Source organism: Aristolochia californica, unplaced genomic scaffold, assembly GCF_029961685.1.
Source record: "Aristolochia californica isolate CCGP_79_NKW_82.1479 unplaced genomic scaffold, dmAriCali1.0.hap1 SCAF_5, whole genome shotgun sequence".
NCBI classification, from domain to species: Eukaryota; Viridiplantae; Streptophyta; class Magnoliopsida; order Piperales; family Aristolochiaceae; genus Aristolochia; species Aristolochia californica.
The window spans coordinates 5,740,427-5,763,558 of NW_027182214.1; the positions used below are offsets into that span (position 1 = coordinate 5,740,427).

The following is a 23,132-nucleotide window of genomic DNA, read 5'->3' on the forward strand; positions in this document are numbered from 1 at the left end:
CTACATCCACTCCCAATACACAAGCAGCCATGAAGTAAATGCAGTAAAGAAGAAGCAAAGGGTGAAAATGAGCAAGAATTATTATTCAATCCCAAAGAGAGTTTTGGGAGTCAATTAATTAGAATCATCTCTGTACATAATAAAAAACCAAACGTGTGAAACACCAGAAATACAGTGCCAGAATCCAGAAATGGTGAGCAACCAAACAGTATAAAAATTAAAAAAACCCAACATCAACGCAGGAATGAATCCAGGTAGTAGTCGGAGACATCCAGTGGCGGCAAATCATTAAAGAAATCTTCGTCGGAGACATCCAGTGGCGGCAAATCATTAAAGAAATCTTCCGATGGTAGCGAAATCTCGGACGAGGTATTTCCTTCTTCTTCGGTGTCCATAAGAAATATCTCAAGATCCTGATGCAGTTGGGTAGCCTCCACTCCGTCAATTACAGCAGCAGGTGCAGCCTCCAACGTCAACTGCTGCCCAGAGGCCGGCATGGTCGCATTCAATTCGTCCGCGAGCTCCAGTATCGTGGCTTCTTCCTCCTGCATATTGGCGATCAAAAGCTCGAGCTCATCAAGGGTGCATTGCTCCAAGTCGATGTTGTCCAAGGAGACAAAGGGATCTTCGTCTTCCACCGCCTTTGGGATGTTCGTCTCGCCTTCGAGATAGCGCTGCAACAAACCCTCGTCTCCGAAGACAAAGGGCCTGCCGGCGGGAGAGAAGGCAACGACGAAGACGGAAGCGCCGGTTAGAAGGGAGAGTTGCTCAGCTTTCTTGAACAGTCCCTTCTTCCGCTTGGAGAAGGTGACTTGCAAAGCTTGTCGATTCTCAATCTTCTTCATCTCCAGCTTTCTCTTTCCCATCCCCATTCTTTTAACTTTTTTTCTTTCTCTGCTCTCGCTGAAAATTTCTCTCTGTTAAAGAAATAACATAGCAGATCAACTGATTTCTTTACCGTTTATTTCATATATTTTGTGTGATAAAAAATCTAGGAAGGCAGTAGGAAATGAGTTGTCTTGCAGTAGCTTGAAACCGTTGATAAAATCCGGATAATAACTGACGGGATCTTGCACAAGAGATTTGGTTTTAATAATCTCAGGGTTGTAATCGTAATCTCGGGGCATAAACTGAATCCAGGTAATTATCGTCTTTGCTGTCCTAACAGACACAACGGTTTTGAAATACAACGGTTTCAGCAAGTTAAACCGTATGGCTGTAAGAAGAGTCGCATTTTTGTGTAGTTTTGCCCGGTAAATCTTACGAAAATGAGTCAAGAATTTAATCATCCGGCTGTTTCTAACTGTGAGGTCTATACCGAACTTTTGGAGCATTTGTCCTGTTTCTGTAGTTTTTGACTTCATATGACCGAAGATTTTCTGACATTGTAGACTTTGTTACTTGGCACATTTTTATGTTAAATAGAGTGATATTTATTTGATTTTAGCAGATTAAGAGCATTGCGATGGACAAGAAGAGTTGGGAGTGGACGAAGTAAATTCAGTTCTTGCAGGGGAGGATTCTGCTTCTGTAAGGAGTTCCGAGGCAACTCACAACAGAGCCAATAAAGGATGAAGAAATTCATCAAGAAATACAGTCTGAATCTTATGAAGAACAAATTACAGAAAGAGAAGACGTCAACCAAGCATGATGCTCACAGAAAGATGATGCAGCTATAGTTATCCAGTCGGCATTCTGGTTTGCTTATGCTTCCTAAACATTGTATCTACTAATAGCTACAAAAGCCATCTAGGTATTAGCATCATAAATGATGTAATCCAATAGAAATTATGCAGCATGATTCTTAAATTGGGCAATTGGTTGACAGTCATGCTGAAAGAAATAGCCTCTTGGAAAAGAAATTCTGATGGTCTAACATCAAGAGGCATGCCCTTAAGAAGTGGCTGACTCAAGACTTTCAGAGTTTCACCTATCCACAATGAGGCTAACTGATCTTGTTGGATTTTCAAGTCAAGGGTTTCTTTTTAGTGACTTTACTTGGGTGATTCTGAAAAGCCATTTTGCTGCTGTCTTTCTATCAGGCCAGGCGTCAGTTCCAAGAAACCAGAGGGTTCTGTAAAAGGGAGAGTAGTGAAGAAAGCAAACCATTCACCGAGTCTGGAGGCACATCAGTTGAAGTCGAAACTGGTGCTTCAACTGAAAAATACATGAAACTGCCCCTTTTCATCCTCGAGTACATCAGAAGTCCAAAACCCAAATCTCCAAGCAGAAGGTATTACACATGCCAACTCTTCTCACTTGAAACTGACATGTACATGTAAATTGAAACTACACTGCCTGCTTGAGACCTTAAAGGGAAAGTTCTGCATGTATATTTCATAGTATGACATCAAAATTTTGTCGAACCACATGTAAAACTATCATTTAATTATGAAAAGTTCAGTCTCTATTCCTCTTAAATAATACTTGGGTAAATTGAAGTGAACTCATAACATAAGCAATCATACTAGGAAATGAGAAATCTGATTTCTGTAGTAGGCATATAAACAAGTTGTCAACACATATATTGGGATCTAACAGATAGGAACTGCCGATAGGTAAGCTGATGGTACTTTTGAAATTGCCACTCTAGAAGTAGCCATAACTTGGAATTGTCTCCATCGAATAGTTCTGTCTAATAGAATTTTTTTATTTATATCCAATACGTAATAAATTAACAGGTAGGAGAAGATGACCAATTGAGTAAGAGTTAGTTCAATCTAATAGATTTAAGGCCCAGAATAGCAGATGGTAAAATACTTGAAAGCTGATAGAATTATATAACTTGTTTGGAATTGGTATTTCAACTCAGACTAGCGTGATTGTCAAAAACAAATGAACGAAAAGAAAATTGAATTTTTAGAAAAATTGTTCACCTTGAATGATGCCATGCAAAGGAAGAATGGAACGACAGCACAGTGAGTAGCAATATAGCAAAGTTAAGAATCCAACACAGGCAGGAGGCAACAACAAGGCGTGAGAGAGCATTGGCTTATGCATTTTCACAACAGGTAAGTCTAGGTTTCTCAAGGACACTGATCTGTTTATTTTCGACTTATCGACTCTAATTCCTGTATGTTCGGAGTAAAGACTCAAGTATCCAAATGTTCTACTTGTTGACAGCTAAGAACCTGTACATCCAAAAAGAAACAAGCCCAATCAGACTCCAGGCAACCCAACTTGGGGATGGAGCTGGTTAGAGAGGTGGATGGCAACCTGCCAGCCAGAATCCTCTGTTGAAGATCTAAGAAGCAACTCACTACAGTCATCAAGCTTCCTTCAATACCAAGAAGAAAGATGATGTGGGAGGAGAAGAAAAGGAGAGCTGCGGATCCAATGAAATAACAGTTGGACTGGATGGTGTGATAGTAAATGGAGAAACCAGTAATGATGGACATGGACCACTGTACAAACAGGCTCAAAGCAGCAAGAACTGTGTCAAGACGAAAGACAGTGCCAAGTTGCCAACACACAACAGCGCCAACCAAGGTACAGTAGCTGCACTCCTTGGTTCTCACATATTATACTTTGACAAACTTATATTTGCATCGAATGGTTGCTGGAGTGTCTCTACTGAAGTCAATATCACTTAATACAGTATACTCACTGACTCTCCATGAAAGATTATGACAAAACATGTTGTTGGTGAGTCCCTTCATCTGCTTTCCTGGAAATCAGTTATTAATCAGTGTATAAGATATGTCTGGACTTATGTTGATGCATCTCAGGACAGAAGCAAACTAGATCTCTTTAGTACTCCATTTACTGATAGATGTTAAAAATATTGAGCTTAAGAAGTTAATTCAAGGAAGGAAGAATTGCTAACCAGTGCTTCTTACCCTTTAATACGAAATGATGGGGGATTGAATCTTGAGAAAGGTCTGTTTAAATAAGTAGAAACCATCTGCATTTACCATTTCTTGGAGACTTTTGGGTTCTTTCACGAACTATTCACAGTGAAATCCTAAGATTAATTGTGTGGACGAGCGCCTAAGATGGTCATATACTCCTAATGACATTAGCTGCACCTAGTAAATTAAGTAATTTTAACAATATTTTTTTATTTATATAAATTAAGGATTTTAACAATATATTTGATTTCAAATTTGTGAGAGAGAATTTAGCTATTAAAAAATTAAAAATACGGATATTATAAAATTAAGATTTTTTTTTTCATTTATATTGATTAATCGTTTTAAATAACTAATTATTTATAAAAATTAATAAATTTAAAACTTGTTAAAATTATTTATTAATTTAAACAAATCAAACTATCTAAAATAAACTAAGATTTTATTTTTATCTGCATGTGCCTTTTGATTCAAAGTGCTTTTATGAATTTTACGCTTTCGTACGCTAGAAAGAGCTCACGGTACTCTTAATTTATATATTTAATTAAATTAAAAAATCTAAATTTAATGTATTTATTTATTAGTTTAAAAAAGTTAAAATTTATCTTAGTTTATCTTATAAAAATTAAATCTATCATAGTAACTTTATGTAAAATAACCTCTTTTTTATTTATATAAATTTAGGATTTTAACAATTTATTTGATTTCATATTTGTGAGAGAGAATTTGGCTATTAAAAAACTAAAAATGCGGATATTGTAAAATTAATTAATTTTTATCATTTATATTGATAAATTATGTTAAGTAACTAAATATTTATAAAAATTATTTATAAATTAAAAAATGTTAAAATTATTTATTATTTTGAAACATGTTTAAATAATTTCATTTTAAACAAATCATGTAAATCTCTCTGATTTCAGAGAGTTTTTCCTTATGAAACTCAGAATCTCGAAAAATATAAAGTAGCTGATGGGTTCATCAGAAACCCTATTCGAAAAGGAAGAGGAAAAGGGGAATTTACAAGTATACCCTTGGACAAACGAAAAAGACAAGTATGCCCCTTTACATACACAAATTTACATTAACACCCCCCCTCAAACTTATGAAGGGGCAAGTACCATAAGTTTGCTTATGAGATGATGAAAACGAGGAGTTGTATGCGATTTGGTGAAGACATCAGCAAGTTGAGATGTGGAGGAAACATGGGGCAAGGTGAGAGAGCCATGTAAATAGTAATGCCACACAAAATGACAATCAATCTCAATATGCTTCGTACGCTCATGAAAAACAAGATTCTTGACAATCTGAATGACACTTTGATTATCACAAAACATAGGGGTAGCAGACAGTTGAGGAAAGCCAAGTTCTTCAAGTAAGCGGCGAAATCAAATTAACTCAGCAGCAGTGGTTGCCATAGCCCGATATTCTACCTCGGCAGAAGAGGAAGAGACAATGGATTGTTTCGTACTCTTCCAAGCCACCAAAGAATTACCAAGGAAGATACAATACCCAGTAGTCGATTTTCAATCTGTCGGATCACCAGCCCAACCAGCATCAGAATAACCAGTGAGAACCAAATCAGAGGTGGAAGACAAAAGTAAGCCATGATGCACAGTGCCACGTAAGTAACATAAGATACGGAGAACAACTGTCCAATGAGTGATACGAGAGGCAGAAGCAAATTGACTAACCACATGAACAACATAGGTAATATTAGGACAGGTGACCGTCACGTAAACCAGGGACCCAACTACCTCTCTGTATCGGGTAACATCAGACAACAATTCACCATCAGTAGGGCTAAGGCGATGATTAACTTCAATGGGAGAGTCCATAATCCGATCATCTGTCAATCCTGCTCGATTGATCACTTCAGAGATGTATTGTGATTGAGACAAAATATAACCTTCTGGAGAATAGGCAACTTCAATACCCAAAAAATACCGTAAATATCCAAGATCCTTCATTTAAAAGAGAGAATGAAGTTGTTGTTTAAGGTCTGCAATGTCATCTTCATCATCACCAGCCACAATCATATCATCAACATATAGAAGGACCACAATATGCCCCACAACACTTTTACGAATGAACATGGCAGAATCATAGTTTGAAGCAACAAAGCCAAGACGAATCATGGAGGAACTGAACTTTGCAAACCAAGCGCGAGGAACCTGTTTGAGACCAGATAAAGCCCGTTGAAGATGGCAAACATAACCAACAGGATGAGGAAGGCCTGGTGGTGGCCGCATATATACCTCCTCGGTCAAATCACCATTTAAAAAAGCATTTTTAATATCCAGTTGATGAAGATGCCATTTTTGAACTGCTGCAATAGAAATCAAGGTACGAATGGTCTTCATTTGAGCAACAGGAGCAAAAGTCTCATCATAATCAAAGCCTTTAGTTTGTGAGAATCCTTTAGCAACTAACCGAGCTTTGTATCGTTCAACTGTTCTATCAGATTGAGTTTTGATTTTGAAAATCCATTTACAACCAATAGCATGCTTACCTGGAGGAAGTTGAACCAACTCCCAGGTACCTATTTGGTGCAGGGCAGTGAGCTCATCATTAAATGGCTTGTCGCCAATTTGCATCGGATGCAGCTTCCTTGTATGACTTAGGCTCAACTAAAGAGTGAATCTTAGACAAAAAGGTCAAATCAGGGGAAGAGAACAAATATGAAGATGGACAATACCTCTGAGGGGGACATCGGACATGAGTGGAAACGCGAGGGGTGGATCACCAGAGTCCAGAGAGTCGAGAGGGAGAGAAGCCATGGGAGAAGGTAAGTCAGTGCCTACATGTGACTGTTGTGAAGGTAGACTAGAGGAAACCTCCGGACGGAGGGGTGAATCAGTGGACGGATGGTGAGTCATTAACTCGTCATCATGGGGCTCATCAGATAAAAAGGGATCAATGTGTAACAATTCTGTATCATGCAAACTAGGAGTAGACAAGGGAATCCGAAAGTAACAGACCTATTCCAAGAACTTAACATTGCGAGAAACAAAAAGTCTACCAGACTCAGGATGGTAACATCGGTATCCTTTTTAACCAAAACCATAACCAAGAAACACACATAATACAAATTTGGCAAACAATTTAGTGCGATAGGAAGGGGGTAATAAGACAAAGCATGCACAACGAAAGACACACAAGTGTTCATAGGTAGGACGAACACCATACAACCGTTCAAAAGGGGAGATACTGCCAGAAACAAATGAAGGAATACGATTAATCAAATATGTGGCAGTATGAAGGGCTTCCCCCAAAAAATCAGAAGGGATAGAGGCATGGAGCATTCAAGAGCGAGCGGTTTCAACAAGATGATGATGTTTACGTTCTGCAACACCATTCTGCTGAGGTGTATAAGGACAAGACAACTGATGAATAGTACCCTCAGACTTCGAAAAGTCATTCAATAAATATGAAATATCACCACATGAATCAAAGCGAAAAATTTAATGTGAGTGGAAAAATGGGTTCGCACCATAGCACAAAATTGAACATAAATAGAATAAAAATCTGATTTTTGATGCATAAGAAATATCCAAGAGAAACGAGTGAAATCATCGACAAGCAATGCATAAAAGCGAGCCCCACCTTTAGTGGGTACAGGTGCAGGGCCCAAACATCAGAGTGAACAAGATCAAAAGGAGAAGAAGTAACCGAGTGACTTAATGTAAAAGGTAAATGGCATTGTTTGCCAAGATTACAACCAACACAATCACTAAGAGGGGAATATTTAATAGTAGAATCCAACATATTGTGTATGATAATAAACTGTAAACGAGAAGCAGAAACATGTCCTAAATGAGTATACCATAAGTAAAAAGGATTATTTATAGAAAGTAAATCTTGCAACATGGATTGAACAGACAAACTAGACACCTGCAGAGATATTGGCAATTTTAAGTCATCAAGCAAGTAAAGACCACCTTCTCTATGGCCTATCCCAATCTGCCTCCCGAACTTGCGTGTATAAGACAATGATCAGAAGCAAAGGTAATGGTAAGACCTAAATCAGTAAGTTTGCCAATTGAAAGAACGTTAACAGCTAGATGGGGAACATAGAAAACATCAGACAAAGACCAAGTAGGGTGAGTGACAATTCCAACCGAGGCTAGTGGCATGGGAGAGCCATTAGCAGCTTGGATGTTAATTGGGTGAGAAGGCTTAACACAATCATGTAAAAGAGACAAATGGGGTGTGGCTCCAGAATCTAAGATTCATTTGTGAGTGTCACTGGAGCCAGCCAAACAAGACAGACCTGCATGGGATGCAAATTGAGTACTGGGAGCAGACGACTTGCCAAGAATGCGAGTGAGCTCGGCAGCTAATGATGAGAGATCAGGCGTAGAATGCTGGGGGGAGCTGGTGCAGAAGGTGCATCTGAATAATCCAAAGAACCAATGGCAGCAGATGGACGAAAACCTCTATGTGGTGGTGGACAACTAAATGTATGATGTGGTGCAGATTTGAAATGGCCTTGATGTTGATGACTAGAGGTATGATGTTGTGTAGGTTTGAAATTGCCTTGATTTTTATTGTTGCTTTGCAATGAGGGGCACTGGTGTTTCCAATGACCTTTACCATGACAGTAGGAATATTCATCTTGTAGAACTGGCACTTTAGGCTTCCCTAATGACTGATGAGTATGAGAGTGTGTTTCAGAACCAAGTATGCCCTCTGATGGCTGAGGAGTATGAGAGTGTGTTCTAGAAACAAGTACCTGTGACATATCAGGTGATGATGTTTTACTGGAAGAAAGCCCACCCAAAGACCTCAACCATGTTTCTTCAGCCAACAATTCTGATACAGTTGCAGACAAGGTGGGTAGCAGAGTTCTATGGATCATAGATCCTCTTATCAGGTCAAAATCACTGCGAAGAGCCATAAAAAAATCGGTAAGCTTGCGATCATCACATGCTCTGCTATATTTAGAGAGTTTCCGAAAGGAGGGTGGATCCATCATATATAGTTGATCCCACAGAGGTGTCATAAAGGAAGATTTTTCTTGAATTATACGATCACCTTGCTTAGCGGACCGTAGTTCTTTCTCAATCTGATACATTTTGGCAAAGTTTGTCTGTTCATACAGAGTTTCCAAATAGTCTCATATTTCTTTTGTAGTCTCATACTTCAAAAGTTGCAAACTGATAGACGGATCCACGGAGTTGTTGATCCAAGTGATGATTTTTGCATTTTCAGTCAACCACTTCTTATGTTCTTCGATGAAGTCAGTGGATGTAGGTTCTAAGCAATGATTTGTCCATCAATGTAATCCCACAAGTCTTTTCCAACTAAAAAATTTTATTCTAAACAATTCAAACTATCTAAAATAAACTAAAATTTTATTTTTATCTGCATGTGCCTTTTGATTCAAAGTACTTTTGTGAATTTTACGCTTTCGTACACTAGAAAGATCTCTCGGTACTCTTAATTTATATATTTAATTAAATTAAAAAATCTTAATCTAACATATTTATTTATTAGTTTAAAAAAATTAATATTTATCTTAGTTTATCTTATTAAAATTAAAACTATCTAAGTAGTTTTATGTAAAATAACCTCTTTTGTATTTATATAAATTAAGGATTTTAACAATATATTTGATTTTAAATATGTGAGAGAGAATTAAGCTATTAAAAAATTAAAAATACGGATATTATAAAATTAAGTAATTTTTGTCATTTATATTGATAAATTATGTTAAATAACTAATTATTACTAAAAATTATTAATAAATTAAAAACATGTAAAAAATATTTAATATTTAAAACATGTTAAAATTATTTTATTTTAAACAAATCAAACTATCTAAAATAAACCAAGTTTTTTCTTTTTATCTGCATGTGCCTTTTGATTCAAAGTGCCTTTGGTGGATTTTACTTTTTCGTACGCAAGAAAGAACTCTCGGTACTCTTAATTTATATATTTAATTAAATTAAAAAATCTTGATTTAACGTATTTTTTATTAGTTTAAAAATGTTTATATTTATCTGAGTTTTTCTTATAAAAATTAAATCTATCAGAATAGTTTTATGTAAAATAACCACTTTTGTATTTAAATAAATTAAGGATTTTAACGATATATTTGATTTCAAATTTTTGGGAGAGAATTTAGCTATTAAAAAATTAAAAATATGGATATTATAAAGTTAAGTAATTTTTATCATTTATATTGATAAATTATGTTAAATAACTCACTCACCATCTGTGGGGGACGTCAGACACAAGTGGAAACATGAGGGGTGGCAAGATGCGGATCACCAGAATCGAGAGAGTCGAGAGGGAGAGGCGCCATGGGAGAAGGTAAGTCAGTACCTGCATGTGACTGTTGTGAAGGCAGACTAGAGGAAACCTCCGGATGGAGGGGTGAATCAGTGGATGGATGGTGAGTGATTAACTGGTCATCATGGGACTCATCAGACTCAAAGGGATCAATGTGTAACAATTCTGTATCATGCAAACCAGGAGTAGACAAGGGAATCCGAAAGTTACATAACTGTTCCAAGAACTTAACATTGCGAGAATCAAAAAGTCTACTAGACTCAGGATGGTAACATCGGTATCCTTTTTTACCAAAACCATAACCAAGAAACACACATAATGCAGATTTGGAAGATAATTTAGTGCGACAGGAAGGGGGTAATAAGACAAAGCATGCACAGCCAAAGACCCGCAAGTGCTCATAGGTAGGACGAACACCATACAACCGTTCAAAAGGGGAGATACTACCAAAAATAAATGAAGGAATACGATTAATCGAATAAGTGGCAGTATGAATGGTTTCCCCCCAAAATTCAGAAGGGACAGAGGCATGGAGCAGTAAAGAGCGAGCGGTTTCAACAAGATTATGATGTTTACATTTTGCAACACCATTCTGCTGAGGTGTATAAGGACAAGACAACTGATGAATAGTACCCTCAGACTTCAGAAAATCATTCAATAAAGATGACATATATTCACCACCCGAATCAGAGCGAAAATTTTTAATGTGAGTGGAAAAATGGGTTCGCACCATAGCACAAAATTGAACATAAATAAAATAAAAATCTGATTTTCGATGCATAAGAAATATCCAAGAGAAACGAGTAAAATCATCGACAAGCAATGCATAAAAGCGAGCCCCACCTTTAGTGGATACAGGTGCAGGGCCCAAAACATCAGAGTGAACAAAATCAAAAGGAGAAGAAGTAATCGAGTGACTTAATGTAAAAGGTAAATGGCATTGTTTGCCAAGATTACAACCAACACAATCACTAAGAGGGGAATATTTAATACTAGAATTCAACATATTGTGTGTGATCATAAACTGTAAACGAGAAGCAGAAACATGTCCTAAACGAGTATGCCATAAGTAAAAATGATTATTTATAGAAAGTAAATCTTGCAACATGGATTGAACTGACAAACTAGACACCTGTAGAGATACTAGCAATTTTAAGTCATCAAGCAAGTCAAGACCACCTTTTCTATTGCCTGTCCCAATCTGCCTCCCGGACTTGCGATCCTGTATAAGACAATGATCAGAAGCAAAGGTAATGATCAGACCCAAATCAGTAAGTTTGCCAATTGAAAGAAGGTAAACAGCTAGACGGGGAACATAGAAAACATTAGACAAAGACCAAATAGGGTGAGTGAGTGTTCCAACCGAGGCTAGTGGCATGGGAGAGCCATTAGCAGCTTGGATGTTAACTGGGTGAGAAGGCTTAACACAATCATGTAAAAGAGACAAATGGGGTGTCATAAGGTGTGTCGCTCCAGAATCTAAGATTCATTTGTGAGTGTCACTGGAGCCAGCCAAACAAGACATATTTGCATGGGATGCAAATTGAGTACTGGGAGCAAACGACTTGCCAAGAATGCGAGTGAGCTCGGCAGCTAATGATGAGAGATCAGGTGTAGAATGCTGGGGGGAGCTGGTGCTGAAGGTGCATCTGAATAATCCAAAGATCCAATGGCAGCAGATGGACGAAAACCTCTATATGGTGGTGGACAACTAAATGTATGATGTGGTCCAGATTTGAAATGGCCTTGATGTTAACGACTAGAGGCATGATGTTGTGTAGGTTTGAAATTGCCTTGATTTTTATTGTTGCTTTGCAATGAGGGGCACTAGTGTTTCCAATGACCTTTACCATGACAGTGGGAACATTCATCTTGTGGAAGTGGCACTTTAGGCTTCCCTGATGACTGATGAGTATGAGAGTGTGTTCCAGAACCAAGTATGCCCCTTGATGGCTGAGGAGTATGAGAGTGTGTTCCAGAAACAAGTAACTGTGATATATCAGGTGATGATGTTTTACTGGAAGAAAGCCCACCCAAAGACCTCAACCATGTTTCTTCAGCCAACAATTAAGATACAGTTGCAGACAAGTTGGGTAGTGGAGCTCTATGGATCATAGATCCTCTTATCAGTTCAAAATCACTGCGAAGAGCCATAAGAAAATCGGTAAGCTTGCAATCATCACATGCTCTGCTATATTCAGGGAGCTTCCGAAAGGAGGGTGGATCCATCATATATAGTTGATCCCACAGAGGTGTCATAAAGGAGTAGAATTCTTGAATTGTACGATCACCTTACTTAGCGGACAACAATTCTTTCTCAATCTGATATATTTTGGCAAAGTTTGTCTGTTCTTACAGAGTTTCCAAATAGTCCCATATTTCTTTTGCAGTCTCATACTTCAAAAGTTGCAAACTGATAGACGGATCCACGGAGTTGTTGATCCAAGTGATGATTTTTACATTTTCAGTCAACAACTTCTTATGTTCTTTGATGAAGTCAGTGGATGTAGGTTCTGAGCAGTGATTTAACCATCAATGTAATCCCAAGAGTCTTTTCCAACTAAAATTTTTTATTCTAAAAAAATCAAACTATCTAAAATAAACTAAAATTTTATTTTTATCAGCATGTGCCTTTTTATTCAAAGTGCTTTTGTGAATTTTACGCTTTCGTACACTAGAAAGAACTCTCGGTACACTTAATTTATAAATTTAATTAAGTTAAAAAATCTGAATCTAACGTATTTATTTATTAGTTTAAAAATTTTAATATTTATCTTAGTTTATCTTATTAAAATTAAATCTATCTAAGTAGTTTTATGTAAAATAACCTCTTTTGTATTTATATAAATTAAGGATTTTAACAATATATTTGATTTCAAATTTGCGAGAGAGAATTTAGCTATTAAAAAATTAAAAATACGGATATTATAAAATTAAGTAATTTTTATCATTTATATTGATAAATTATGTTAAATAACTAATTGTTTATAAAAATTATTAATAAATTAAAAACATGTTAAAATTATTTTATTTTAAACAAATCAAACTATCTAAAATAAACTAAGTTTTTCTTTTTATCTGCATGTGCCTTTTGATTCAAAGTGCTTTGGTGGATTTTACTCTTTCATACGCAAGAAAGAACTCTCGGTACTCTTAATTTATATATTTAATTAAATTAAAAAATCTCTATTTAATGTATTTATTTATTAGTTTAAAAACTTTAATATTTATCTTAGTTTATCTTGTAAAAATTAAATCTATCAGAGTATTTTTTATGTAAAATAACCTCTTTTGTATTTATATAAATTATGGATTTTAACGATATATTTGATTTCAAATTTGTGAGAGAGAATTTAGCTATTAAAAAATAAAAAATACGGATATTATAAAATTAAGTAAATTTTATCATTTATATTGATAAACTATGTCAAATAACTAATTATTTTTAAAATTTATTAATAAATTAAAAACATGTTTAAATTATTTATTAATTTGAAACATTTTAAAATTATTTTATTTTAAACAAATCAATCTATATAAAATAAAGTAAGATTTATTTTTTATTTCCATGTGTCTTTTGATTCAAAGTACTTTTGTGAATTTTACGCTTTCGTACGCTAGAAAGAACTCTCGGTACTCTTAATTTATATATTTAATTAAATTAAAAACTCTTAATTTAATTAATTTATTTATTAGTTTAAAAAAGTTTTAATTTATCTTAGTTTATCTTATAAAAATTAAAACTATGAGAGTAATTTTATGTAAAATAACCTCTTTTTTATTTATATAAATTAAGGATTTTAACAATTTATTATATTTCAAATTTGTGTGAGAGAAATGCTCTATTCAAAAATTAAAAATACGGAAATTATAAAATTTAGTAACTTTTATCATTTATATTGATAAATTATGTTAAATAACTAATTATTTATAAAAATTATTAATAAATTAAAAACATGTAAAAATTATTTATTAATTTAGAACATGTTAAAATTATTTTATTTTAAACAAATGAAACTATCTAAAATAAACTAAGATTTTATTTTTTTGTGCATGTGCCTTTTTATTCAAAGTGCTTTTGTGAATTTTACGCTTTCTTTCGCTAGAAAGAACTCTCGATACTCCTAATTTATATATTGAATTAAAATAAAAAATCTTAATTTAATGTATTTATTTATTAGTTTAAAAAATTTTAAATTTATCTTAGTTTATGTTATAAAAATTAAATCTATCATAATAATTTTATATAAAATAACATCTTTTTATTTATATAAATTAAGGATTTTAACAATTTATTTGATTTCAAATTTGTGAGAGAGAATTTAGCAATTAAAAAAATTAAAAATGCGGTTATTATAAAATGAAGAAATTTTTATCATTTATAATGATAAATTATGTTAAATAAATAATTATTTATAAAACTATTAATAAATTAAAAACATGTTTAAATTATTTATTAATTTAAAACATGTTAAAATTATTTTATTTTAAAAAGATCAAACTATCTAAAATAAACTAAGAATTTATTTTTATCTGCATGTGCCTTTTGATTCAAAGTGCTTTTAGGAATTTTACGCTTTAGTACGCTAGAAAGAAGTTCCAATGATTACAAAATGTGTACAAGTGTCAAACAAAAAACATATAAGTATAATCATGTACACGGGAGGAAAAAAAAAAGGGTAGATCCTATGGTCAACTAGGATGAAGGCGGAAGTCGACTGAGGATGATGTCAAACTGCTGCTCCATCATTTGCAGCCGTGTCGTCTTGTCATTGCGGGAAACAATTGTTACTTGAGTAAGCCGAACATCATCGATGACTTCTGCAAGAGTAGAGAGATGATCAGTAGACGATGATGCACCCTCTTCCATTCTTTTCCCCTTTTCAAATTCTTATTGTTCCTCGAGAGGCTCGAGACTCATCAAGTCTCTGGAAGTGGCTTATTGTGGGGTTTTCTCCTTGGGTATATTTTCTTAATGAATCCACTGTCCACACCACTTGACAAATCCAAAAATTTCCAACTTTGATTTCTCTTATGGACATCTTCCTTGTCATGTCCATAGAAACCTCATTCGAGAGGTCTATGCCACTTTGGAGAAGGGTGATGATAATCTCTTGTGCGAATAGTAGATTGCCCGCCTTTGAGTTAACAACTACATCGGCCATCCTATTGGCCATGAAATATCCATAATCCAGAGTGACCCTCTAGAAGATAGTCATCAACCATAAAATATCAGTTGTGGTGAGCCGAGAGAAGGTTCCCTTCTTGGGATTCAAAACATGAGTCACTATTTCCATGTCTTCTCTGTGACATGGTGAGGTCTCGTATCCTCACCTCGTAGGAATTCCTTAATGTATGTCCAAAGACAGTAAAAATTACATCTTGAAAATTTTGAGGGAGTTCCTCAAGGAGATCCATTGACCAATTTTCATTTATGCACCTCATCATGCTCGTGATGGTGGAGTTAAGGAGATTATTCAGAGTGGGTGTCTGAATAGATATGGGTGTTTTCTTCACCCACCCAAAACCCAAACCCAGGGTTTTTGGTCTTTATGACACTCTGTATAACACCAATGCCATGTCTTTGTTATTTGGTAGAAGCTGCAGCTACCCTGAAGGCTTTCTCATCTGTTCTAGGAGAAAAAAGAAAAAAAAAATCCTTTTTGTACAAAAATTTCTTCAACTTTACATTGTCTTTTTTTTTTTTCTAGTCTAATGCAACCACTAATTAACCATTTGACACAGTTGATGTCCGGAAGATGTAAACTCTTATCTCCTGGATTTTCTGAAATTTATGGTATATTTTCTGAAACGTCTGAAATGAGAAAAAACATCAATTGTTGTTTACAAGTGTGAAGGATTAAGTTCTCGGTTCTCCTCAATACGGGTCCTGCAATCTGAATCCGGTGACTGTCTCGGATTCAGAACCGGGATCATTTGGTTGTCCAGATCTTTCCCAATACCTATACAAGTTTTAATTTGTGCAAGATAGGTCGATTGTTTTTGGTGTCCATTTCGATGCAATTTCTTGTGTTGGACTTTAGATTTTTGGATAGGTTTTAGGGTTAATAATCGTCTTCTACCTTTGATTTAACAAAAATATAAACTAATTTACATCTCTTCTAGTCTCCAGACGGGCAAGAGATTTACAGAAACCTTCATCCACTCCCAATACACAAGCCACCATGAAGTAAATGTAGTAAAGAGGAAGTAAACGGTGAAAGAGGGAGAAAATTTCCCGAAAATGAGCAGGAATTATTATTGAATCCCAAAGAGAGTTTTGAGAGTCAATCAATTAGAATAAGGTATAATCATCCCTCTAAAGAATAAAAAACCAAATGTGTCAAACACAGAAGTACAGTGCCAGAACCCAGAAATGGTGAGGAATCAAACAGTATAAAAATTAAAAAAAAACCAACATCAACCCAGGAATGAATCCAGGTAGTAGTCGGAGACATCCAGTGGCAGAAAATCAATAAATAAATCTTCCGATGGTAGCGAAATCTCGGATGAGGTAATTCCTACTTCTTCGATATCCATAAGAAATATCTCAAGCTCGTGATGCAGTTGGGTAGCCTCCACTCCGTCAATTACAGCAGCAGGTGCAGCCTCCAACGTCAACTGCTGCCCAGAGGCCGGCTTTGTCGCATTCAATTCGTCCGCTAGCTCCAGTATCGTGGCTTCTTCCTCCTCCAAATTGGCGATCAAAAGCTCGAGCTCATCAAGGGTGCATTGCTCCAAGTCGATGTTGTCCAAGGAGACAAAGGGATCTTCGTCTTCCACCGCCTATGGGATGTTCGTCTCGCCTTCGAGATAGCGCTACAACAAACCTACGTCTCCGAAGACAAAGCGCTTGCCGGTGGGAGAGAAGGGAACGGCGAGGATGGAAGCGCCGATTAGAAGGGAGAGTTGCTCAGCTTTCTTGAATAGTCCCTTCTTCCGCTTGGAGAAGGTGACTTGCGAAGCTTGTCGATTCTCAATCTTCTTCATCTCCAGCTTTCTCTTTCCCATCCCCATTCTTTCACTTTTTTTCTTTCTCTGCACTCGCTGAAAATTCCTCCCTGTTAAAGAAACAACTGATTTCTTTACAAAGACACAAAAAAATTTTACTGTTTATTTCATTTATTTTGTCTGATAAAAAATCAAGGAAGCCGGGTTGTCTTTCATTAGGAAATGAGTTGTCTTATTGTAGCTTGTGTGAGCCTTGATAAAATCCGGATAATAACTGACAGGATCTTGCTCAAGAGAAATATGATCATCACTATTACCAGTAATGATAATATTGTTGACATACACCAATAGAAACGGAACATACTTGCCAGTATTGAGAGTAAACAGGGAAGTATGAGAGTGAAAATTCTTGAAACCTGAACCCACAAGAAATTGATGCAGTTTATGATACCAAACCCATGGAGCCTATTTGAGACCATATACAACTTTATGAAGTTTGTAGACATAGGTTGGATGTTTTGTACCCTTTGGATGAAGAGATTTCTGTCATAAATTGTGTATAAATACTACTCTTAAATCAATGTAAAATGTGGTTCAATTCATCCTCTCATACTTTGTTGTGAAAATTTCTCTCCTTCATGTCGAATACAAGTTGCATAACAAAATCATTAAGGAAAAAAGAGAACATAAAGAGAGGCGAAAGAAAGTCTTCTTGCTTCAAAATATTCTACTCCGTACATTTCTCTTGCTTTGCTGCCATGGTTCCCTGTTTCTTTTTCTGTTCAGCCTTTTGAACTTTAAAGGAAATCCCAAAAAATCACTTGATAATTGTCTTTATTCATTCAATAATTGAATCTTTGTCAAATCTAAGAGCTCCCTTCAGTCTTACAAACAAAAGAAAGATGAAAAGAAGTGGGACGAAGGAACTCACAACGAGCATTCTACTGTACAATAATCCATGCTACAGTGAGCCAAGTCCCAAGACTCCTTTGTCATGGAAATTGTAGCTGAAAACAGGCCGCAAATGGAAAAATTACCAGCAAAGTAAAGTCTTGGCAGCAGTTAGGCAAGAGTCGAATTGCTCGAGCTTGCTTGACTGCGCACCTCGATCGAAAAAATCCTAGTAGCTAGCAAAATATTTGGCATATGCTACCAGAATTAAAGGAGATTGAGGATTACTGATGTCATGAGATGTCTTTATCTTCATTTGCTCCTCCATAAAGCGTTCTACTATAAAAATCCTCATTCACCTTTGGACATGCATCGAGATTCTTTGAGGAAGATAGTGCCAAAATATGGATTTCCGTCTAACGATATCGATTTTCTCTATGAGCTTCTCTTCCTCTTATCTTTCGACTCCCGTTTGTTTAAGAGGCTGAGGGGGCAGGGAGCATTTGCCATCTCAGCTAGTTTCTGAAAAAAACTTGACCCCTGTTCCATTAACGTATATATTAGATTAGATAATATGGATATATAGCTAGAAATAGATAGATCTATAGTCTTTCAAAATAAAAAAGTTTTAACGAAATAACAATATGACCCTTGGTTTACTTTAGAATGACATTTGTTTTTCTAGACTAATGCAACCACTAATTAACCATTTGTCAAGTTTGATGTCCGGATGATGGAAACTCTATCTCCTATCTTTTTGCAATTTATGGTATATTTTCTAACACGTCTGAAATGAGAAAAAACTTCAATTATTTACAACTGCGATGGTGAGGTGCCTATCGTGCCAAATCTATGAAATTCAAGGATGGCTACATGATTTCTTCTGGTCAACCAGTTAATGAATACATAGACACTGTAGTCATACATGTATTGCCTAGACACGTCAGCACCACTACTAAGAAATGTATAGAGATTAAATAATTTTCACTTGTTCGACCTAAAGTGAATAAAGTGAATAAAATGAGCAATTATGTAGAAGAGGACTGCCCACAAGTTATTAGTCAGCAAGATTAATCTTTCCCAGTACCTATACAAGTTTTAATTTGTGAAAGATAGGTCGATTAATTCTGATGTCCATTTTGATTCAATTTCTAGTGGTTTACTTTAGGTTTTTGGATGGGAAATGAGTTGTTTTGCAGTAGCTTGTTTGAGCCTGGATAAAATTCGGATAATAACTGAAAGGATCTTGCTTAAGAGAAATACGATCATCACTATTACCAGTAATGATAACATTGTTGACATACACCAATAGAAACGGAACATGCTTGCCATTATTGAGAGTAAATAGGGAAGTATGAGAGTGAAAATTCTTGAAACCTGAACCCACAAGAAATTGATGTAGTTTATGATACCAAGCCCATGGAGCCTGTTTGAGACCATATACAACTTTATGAAGTTTGTAGACATTGGTTGGATGTTTTGTACCCTTTGGATGAAGAGGTTTCTGTTATAAATTGTGTATAAATACTACTCTTAAATCAATGTAAAATGTGGTTCAATTCATCCTCTCATACTTTGTTGTGAAAATTTCTCTCCTTTATGTCGAATACAAGTTGCGTAACAAAATCATTAAGGAAAAAAGAGAACATAAAATAGGCGAAAGAAAGTCTTCTAACTTCAAAATATCCTACTCCATACATTTCTCTTGCTTTGTTGCCTTGGTTCCATGTTTCTTTTTCTGTTCAGCCTTTTGAACTTTAAAGGAAATCCCAAAAAATCACCTGATAATTATCTTTATTCATTCAATAATTGAATCTTTGTCAAATCTAAGAGCTCCCTTCAGTCTTACAAACAAAAGAAAGATGAAAAGAAGAGGGACGAAGAAACTCACAATGAGCATTCTACTGTACAATCATCCATGCTACAGTGAGCCAAGTCCCAAGACTCCTTTGTCATGGAAATTGTAGCTGAAATCAGGCCGCAAATGGAAAAAGTACCAGCAAAGTAAAGTCTTGGCCGCAGTTAGGCAAGAATGGAATTGCTCGAGCTTGCTTGATTGCACGCCTCGATCGAAAAAATCCTAGCAGCTAGCAAAATATTTGGCATATGCTACCAGAATTAAAGGGGATTGAGGATTACTGATGTCATGAGATGTGTTTATCTTCATTTGCTCCTCCATAGAGCGTTCTACTGTAAAAATCCTCATTCACCTTTGGACATGCATCGAGATTCTTGGAGGAAGATAGTGCCAAAATATGGATTTCCATCTAACGATATCGATTTTCTCTACGAGCTTCTCTTCCTCTTATCTTTCGACTCTCGTTTGTTTAAGAGGCTGAGGGGGCAGGGAGCATTTGCCATCTCGACTAGTTTATGAGAAAAACTTGACCCCTGTTCCATTAACGTATATATTAGATTAGATAATATGGATATATAGCTAGAAATAGATAGATATATAGTCTTTCCAAATAAAAAAGTTTTAATGAAATAACAATATGTTTAGAATGACATTTGTTTTTCTGGACTAATGCAACCACTAATTAACCATTTGTCAAGTTTGATGTCCGGATGATGGAAACTCTATCTCCTATCTTTTCAGCAATTTATGGTATATTTTTTAACACGTCTGAAATGAGAAAAACGTCAATTTTTTACAACTGCGATGGTGAGGTGCCCATCGTGCCAAATCCATGAAATTCAAGGATGGCTACATGATTTCTTCTGGTCAACCAGTTAATGAATACTTAGACACTGCAGTGATACATGTATTGCCTAGACACGTCAGCACTACTTCTAAGAAATGCGTAGAGATTAATTAATCTTTATTTGTTAGACCTAAAGTGAATAAAATAAATAAAATGTGCAATTATGTAGAAGAGGACTGCCCACAATTTATTAGTCAGCAAGATTAATCTTTCCCAGTACCTATACAAGTTTTAATTTGTGCAAGATATGTCGATTAATTCTGGTGTCCATTTTGATTCAATTTCTAGTGTTGTACTTTAGGTTTTTGGACAGGTTTTAGGGTTAATAATCGTCTTCTACCTTTGATATAAGAAAAATATAAACTAATTTACATCTCTTCTTAGTCTCCTGACGGGCAAGAAATTTATAGAAACCTACATCCACTCCCAATACACAAGCAGCCATGAAGTAAATGCAGTAAAGAAGAAGCAAAGGGTGAAAATGAGCAAGAATTATTATTCAATCCCAAAAAGAGAGTTTTGGGAGTCAATTAATTAGAATCATCTCTCTACATAATAAAAAACCAAACGTGTGAAACACCAGAAATACAGTGCCAGAATCCAGAAATGGTGAGCAACCAAACAGTATAAAAATTAAAAAAACCCAACATCAACGCAGGAATGAATAGTTGATCCCACAAAGAGGGTGGATCCATCATATATAGTTGATCCCACAAAGGTGTCATAAAGGAGTAGAATTCTTGAATTGTACAATCACCTTGCTTAGCGGACCACAATTCTTTCTCAATCTGATACATTTTGGCATAGTTTGTTTGTTCATACAGAGTTTCCAAATAGTCTCATATTTCTTTTGCAGTCACATACTTCAAAAGTTGCAAATTGATAGACGGATCCACGGAGTTGTTGATCCAAGTGATGATTTTTGCATTTTCAGTCAACCACTTCTTATGTTCTTTGATGAAGTCAGTGGATGTAGGTTCTGAGCAGTGATTTGTCCATCAATGTAATCCTACAAGTCTTTTCCAACTAAAAATTTTTATTCTAAACAAATCAAACTATCTAAAATAAACTAAAATTTTATTTTTATCTGCATGTGCCTTTTGATTCAAAGTGCTTTTGTGAATTTTACGTTTTCGTACACTAGAAAGAACTCTCGGTACACTTAATTTATATATTTAATTAAATTAAAAAATCTTAATCTAACGTATTTATTTATTAGTTTAAAAAAGTTAATATTTATCTTAGTTTATCTAATTAAAATTAAATATATCAGAGTAGTTTTATGTAAAATAACCTCTTTTGTATTTATATAAATTAAGGATTTTAACAATATATTTGATTTCAAATTTGTGAGAGAGAATTTAGCTATTAAATAATTAAAAATATAGATATTATAAAATTAAGTAATTTTTATCATTTATATTGATAAATTATGTTAAATAACTAATTATTTATAAAAATTATTAATAAATTAAAAACATGTTAAAATTATTTATTAATTTAAAACATGTTAAAATTATTTTATTATAAACAAATCAAACTATCTAAAATAAACTAAGTTTTTCTTTTTATCTGCATGTGCCTTTTGATTCAAAGTGCTTTGGTGGATTTTACTCTTTCGTACGCTAGAAAGAACTCTTGGTACTCTTAATTTATATATTTAATTAAATTAAAAAATATTAATTTAACGTATTTATTTATTAGTTTAAAAAAGTTTATATTTATCTTAGTTTATCTTATAAAAATTAAATCTATCAGAGTAGTTTTATGTAAAATAACCTCTTTTGTATTTATATAAATTATGGATTTTAATGATATATTTGATTTCAAATTTGTGCGAGAGAATTTAGCTATTAAAAAATTAAACATACAGATATTATATGATTAAGTAAATTTTATCATTTATATTGATAAATTATGTCAAATAACTAATTATTTTAAAATTTTATTAATAAATTAAAAACATGTTAAAATTATTTATTAATTTGAAAATTTTTAAAATTATTCTATTTTAAACTAATCAATCTATCTAAAATAAATTTTTTTTTTTGGTTCAAAGTGCTTTTGTGAATTTTAGGCTTTCGAACGCTAGAAAGAACTCTCGGTAGTCTTAATTGATTTATTTATTAGTTTAAAAAAGTTAAAATTTATCTTAGTTTATCTTATAAAAATTAAATCTATCATAGTAATTTTAAGTAAAATAACCTCATTTTTATTTATATAAATTAAGAATTTTAACAATTTATTATATTTCAAATTTGTGTGAGAGAAATTATCTATTAAAAAATAAAAAATACAGATATTATAAAATTTAGTAACTTTTATCATTTATATTGATAAATTATGTTAAATAACTAATTATTTATAAAAAAATTTAATAAATTAAAAACTTGTAAAAATTATTTATTAATTTAAAACATGTTAAAATTATTTCATT

At 34.3% G+C, this 23,132-nt stretch overlaps 1 protein-coding gene and 1 pseudogene across 1 annotated transcript; both read left to right on the forward strand.

Annotated features, from left to right (window-relative positions):
• Nucleotides 1-274: 274 nt before the first annotated feature.
• LOC137966149 (uncharacterized) lies at nucleotides 275-2,128 on the forward strand. Its single transcript, XM_068812677.1, has 3 exons — nucleotides 275-807; nucleotides 1,451-1,698; nucleotides 2,043-2,128. The coding sequence occupies exon 1, from the start codon at nucleotides 417-419 to the stop codon at nucleotides 753-755; it is 339 nt and encodes a 112-aa protein (XP_068668778.1). The 5' UTR covers nucleotides 275-416; the 3' UTR covers nucleotides 756-807; nucleotides 1,451-1,698; nucleotides 2,043-2,128.
• On the forward strand, nucleotides 1,572-3,856 carry LOC137965153 (protein IQ-DOMAIN 33-like; annotated as a pseudogene).
• The last annotated feature ends 19,276 nt before the right edge of the window (nucleotides 3,857-23,132 follow it).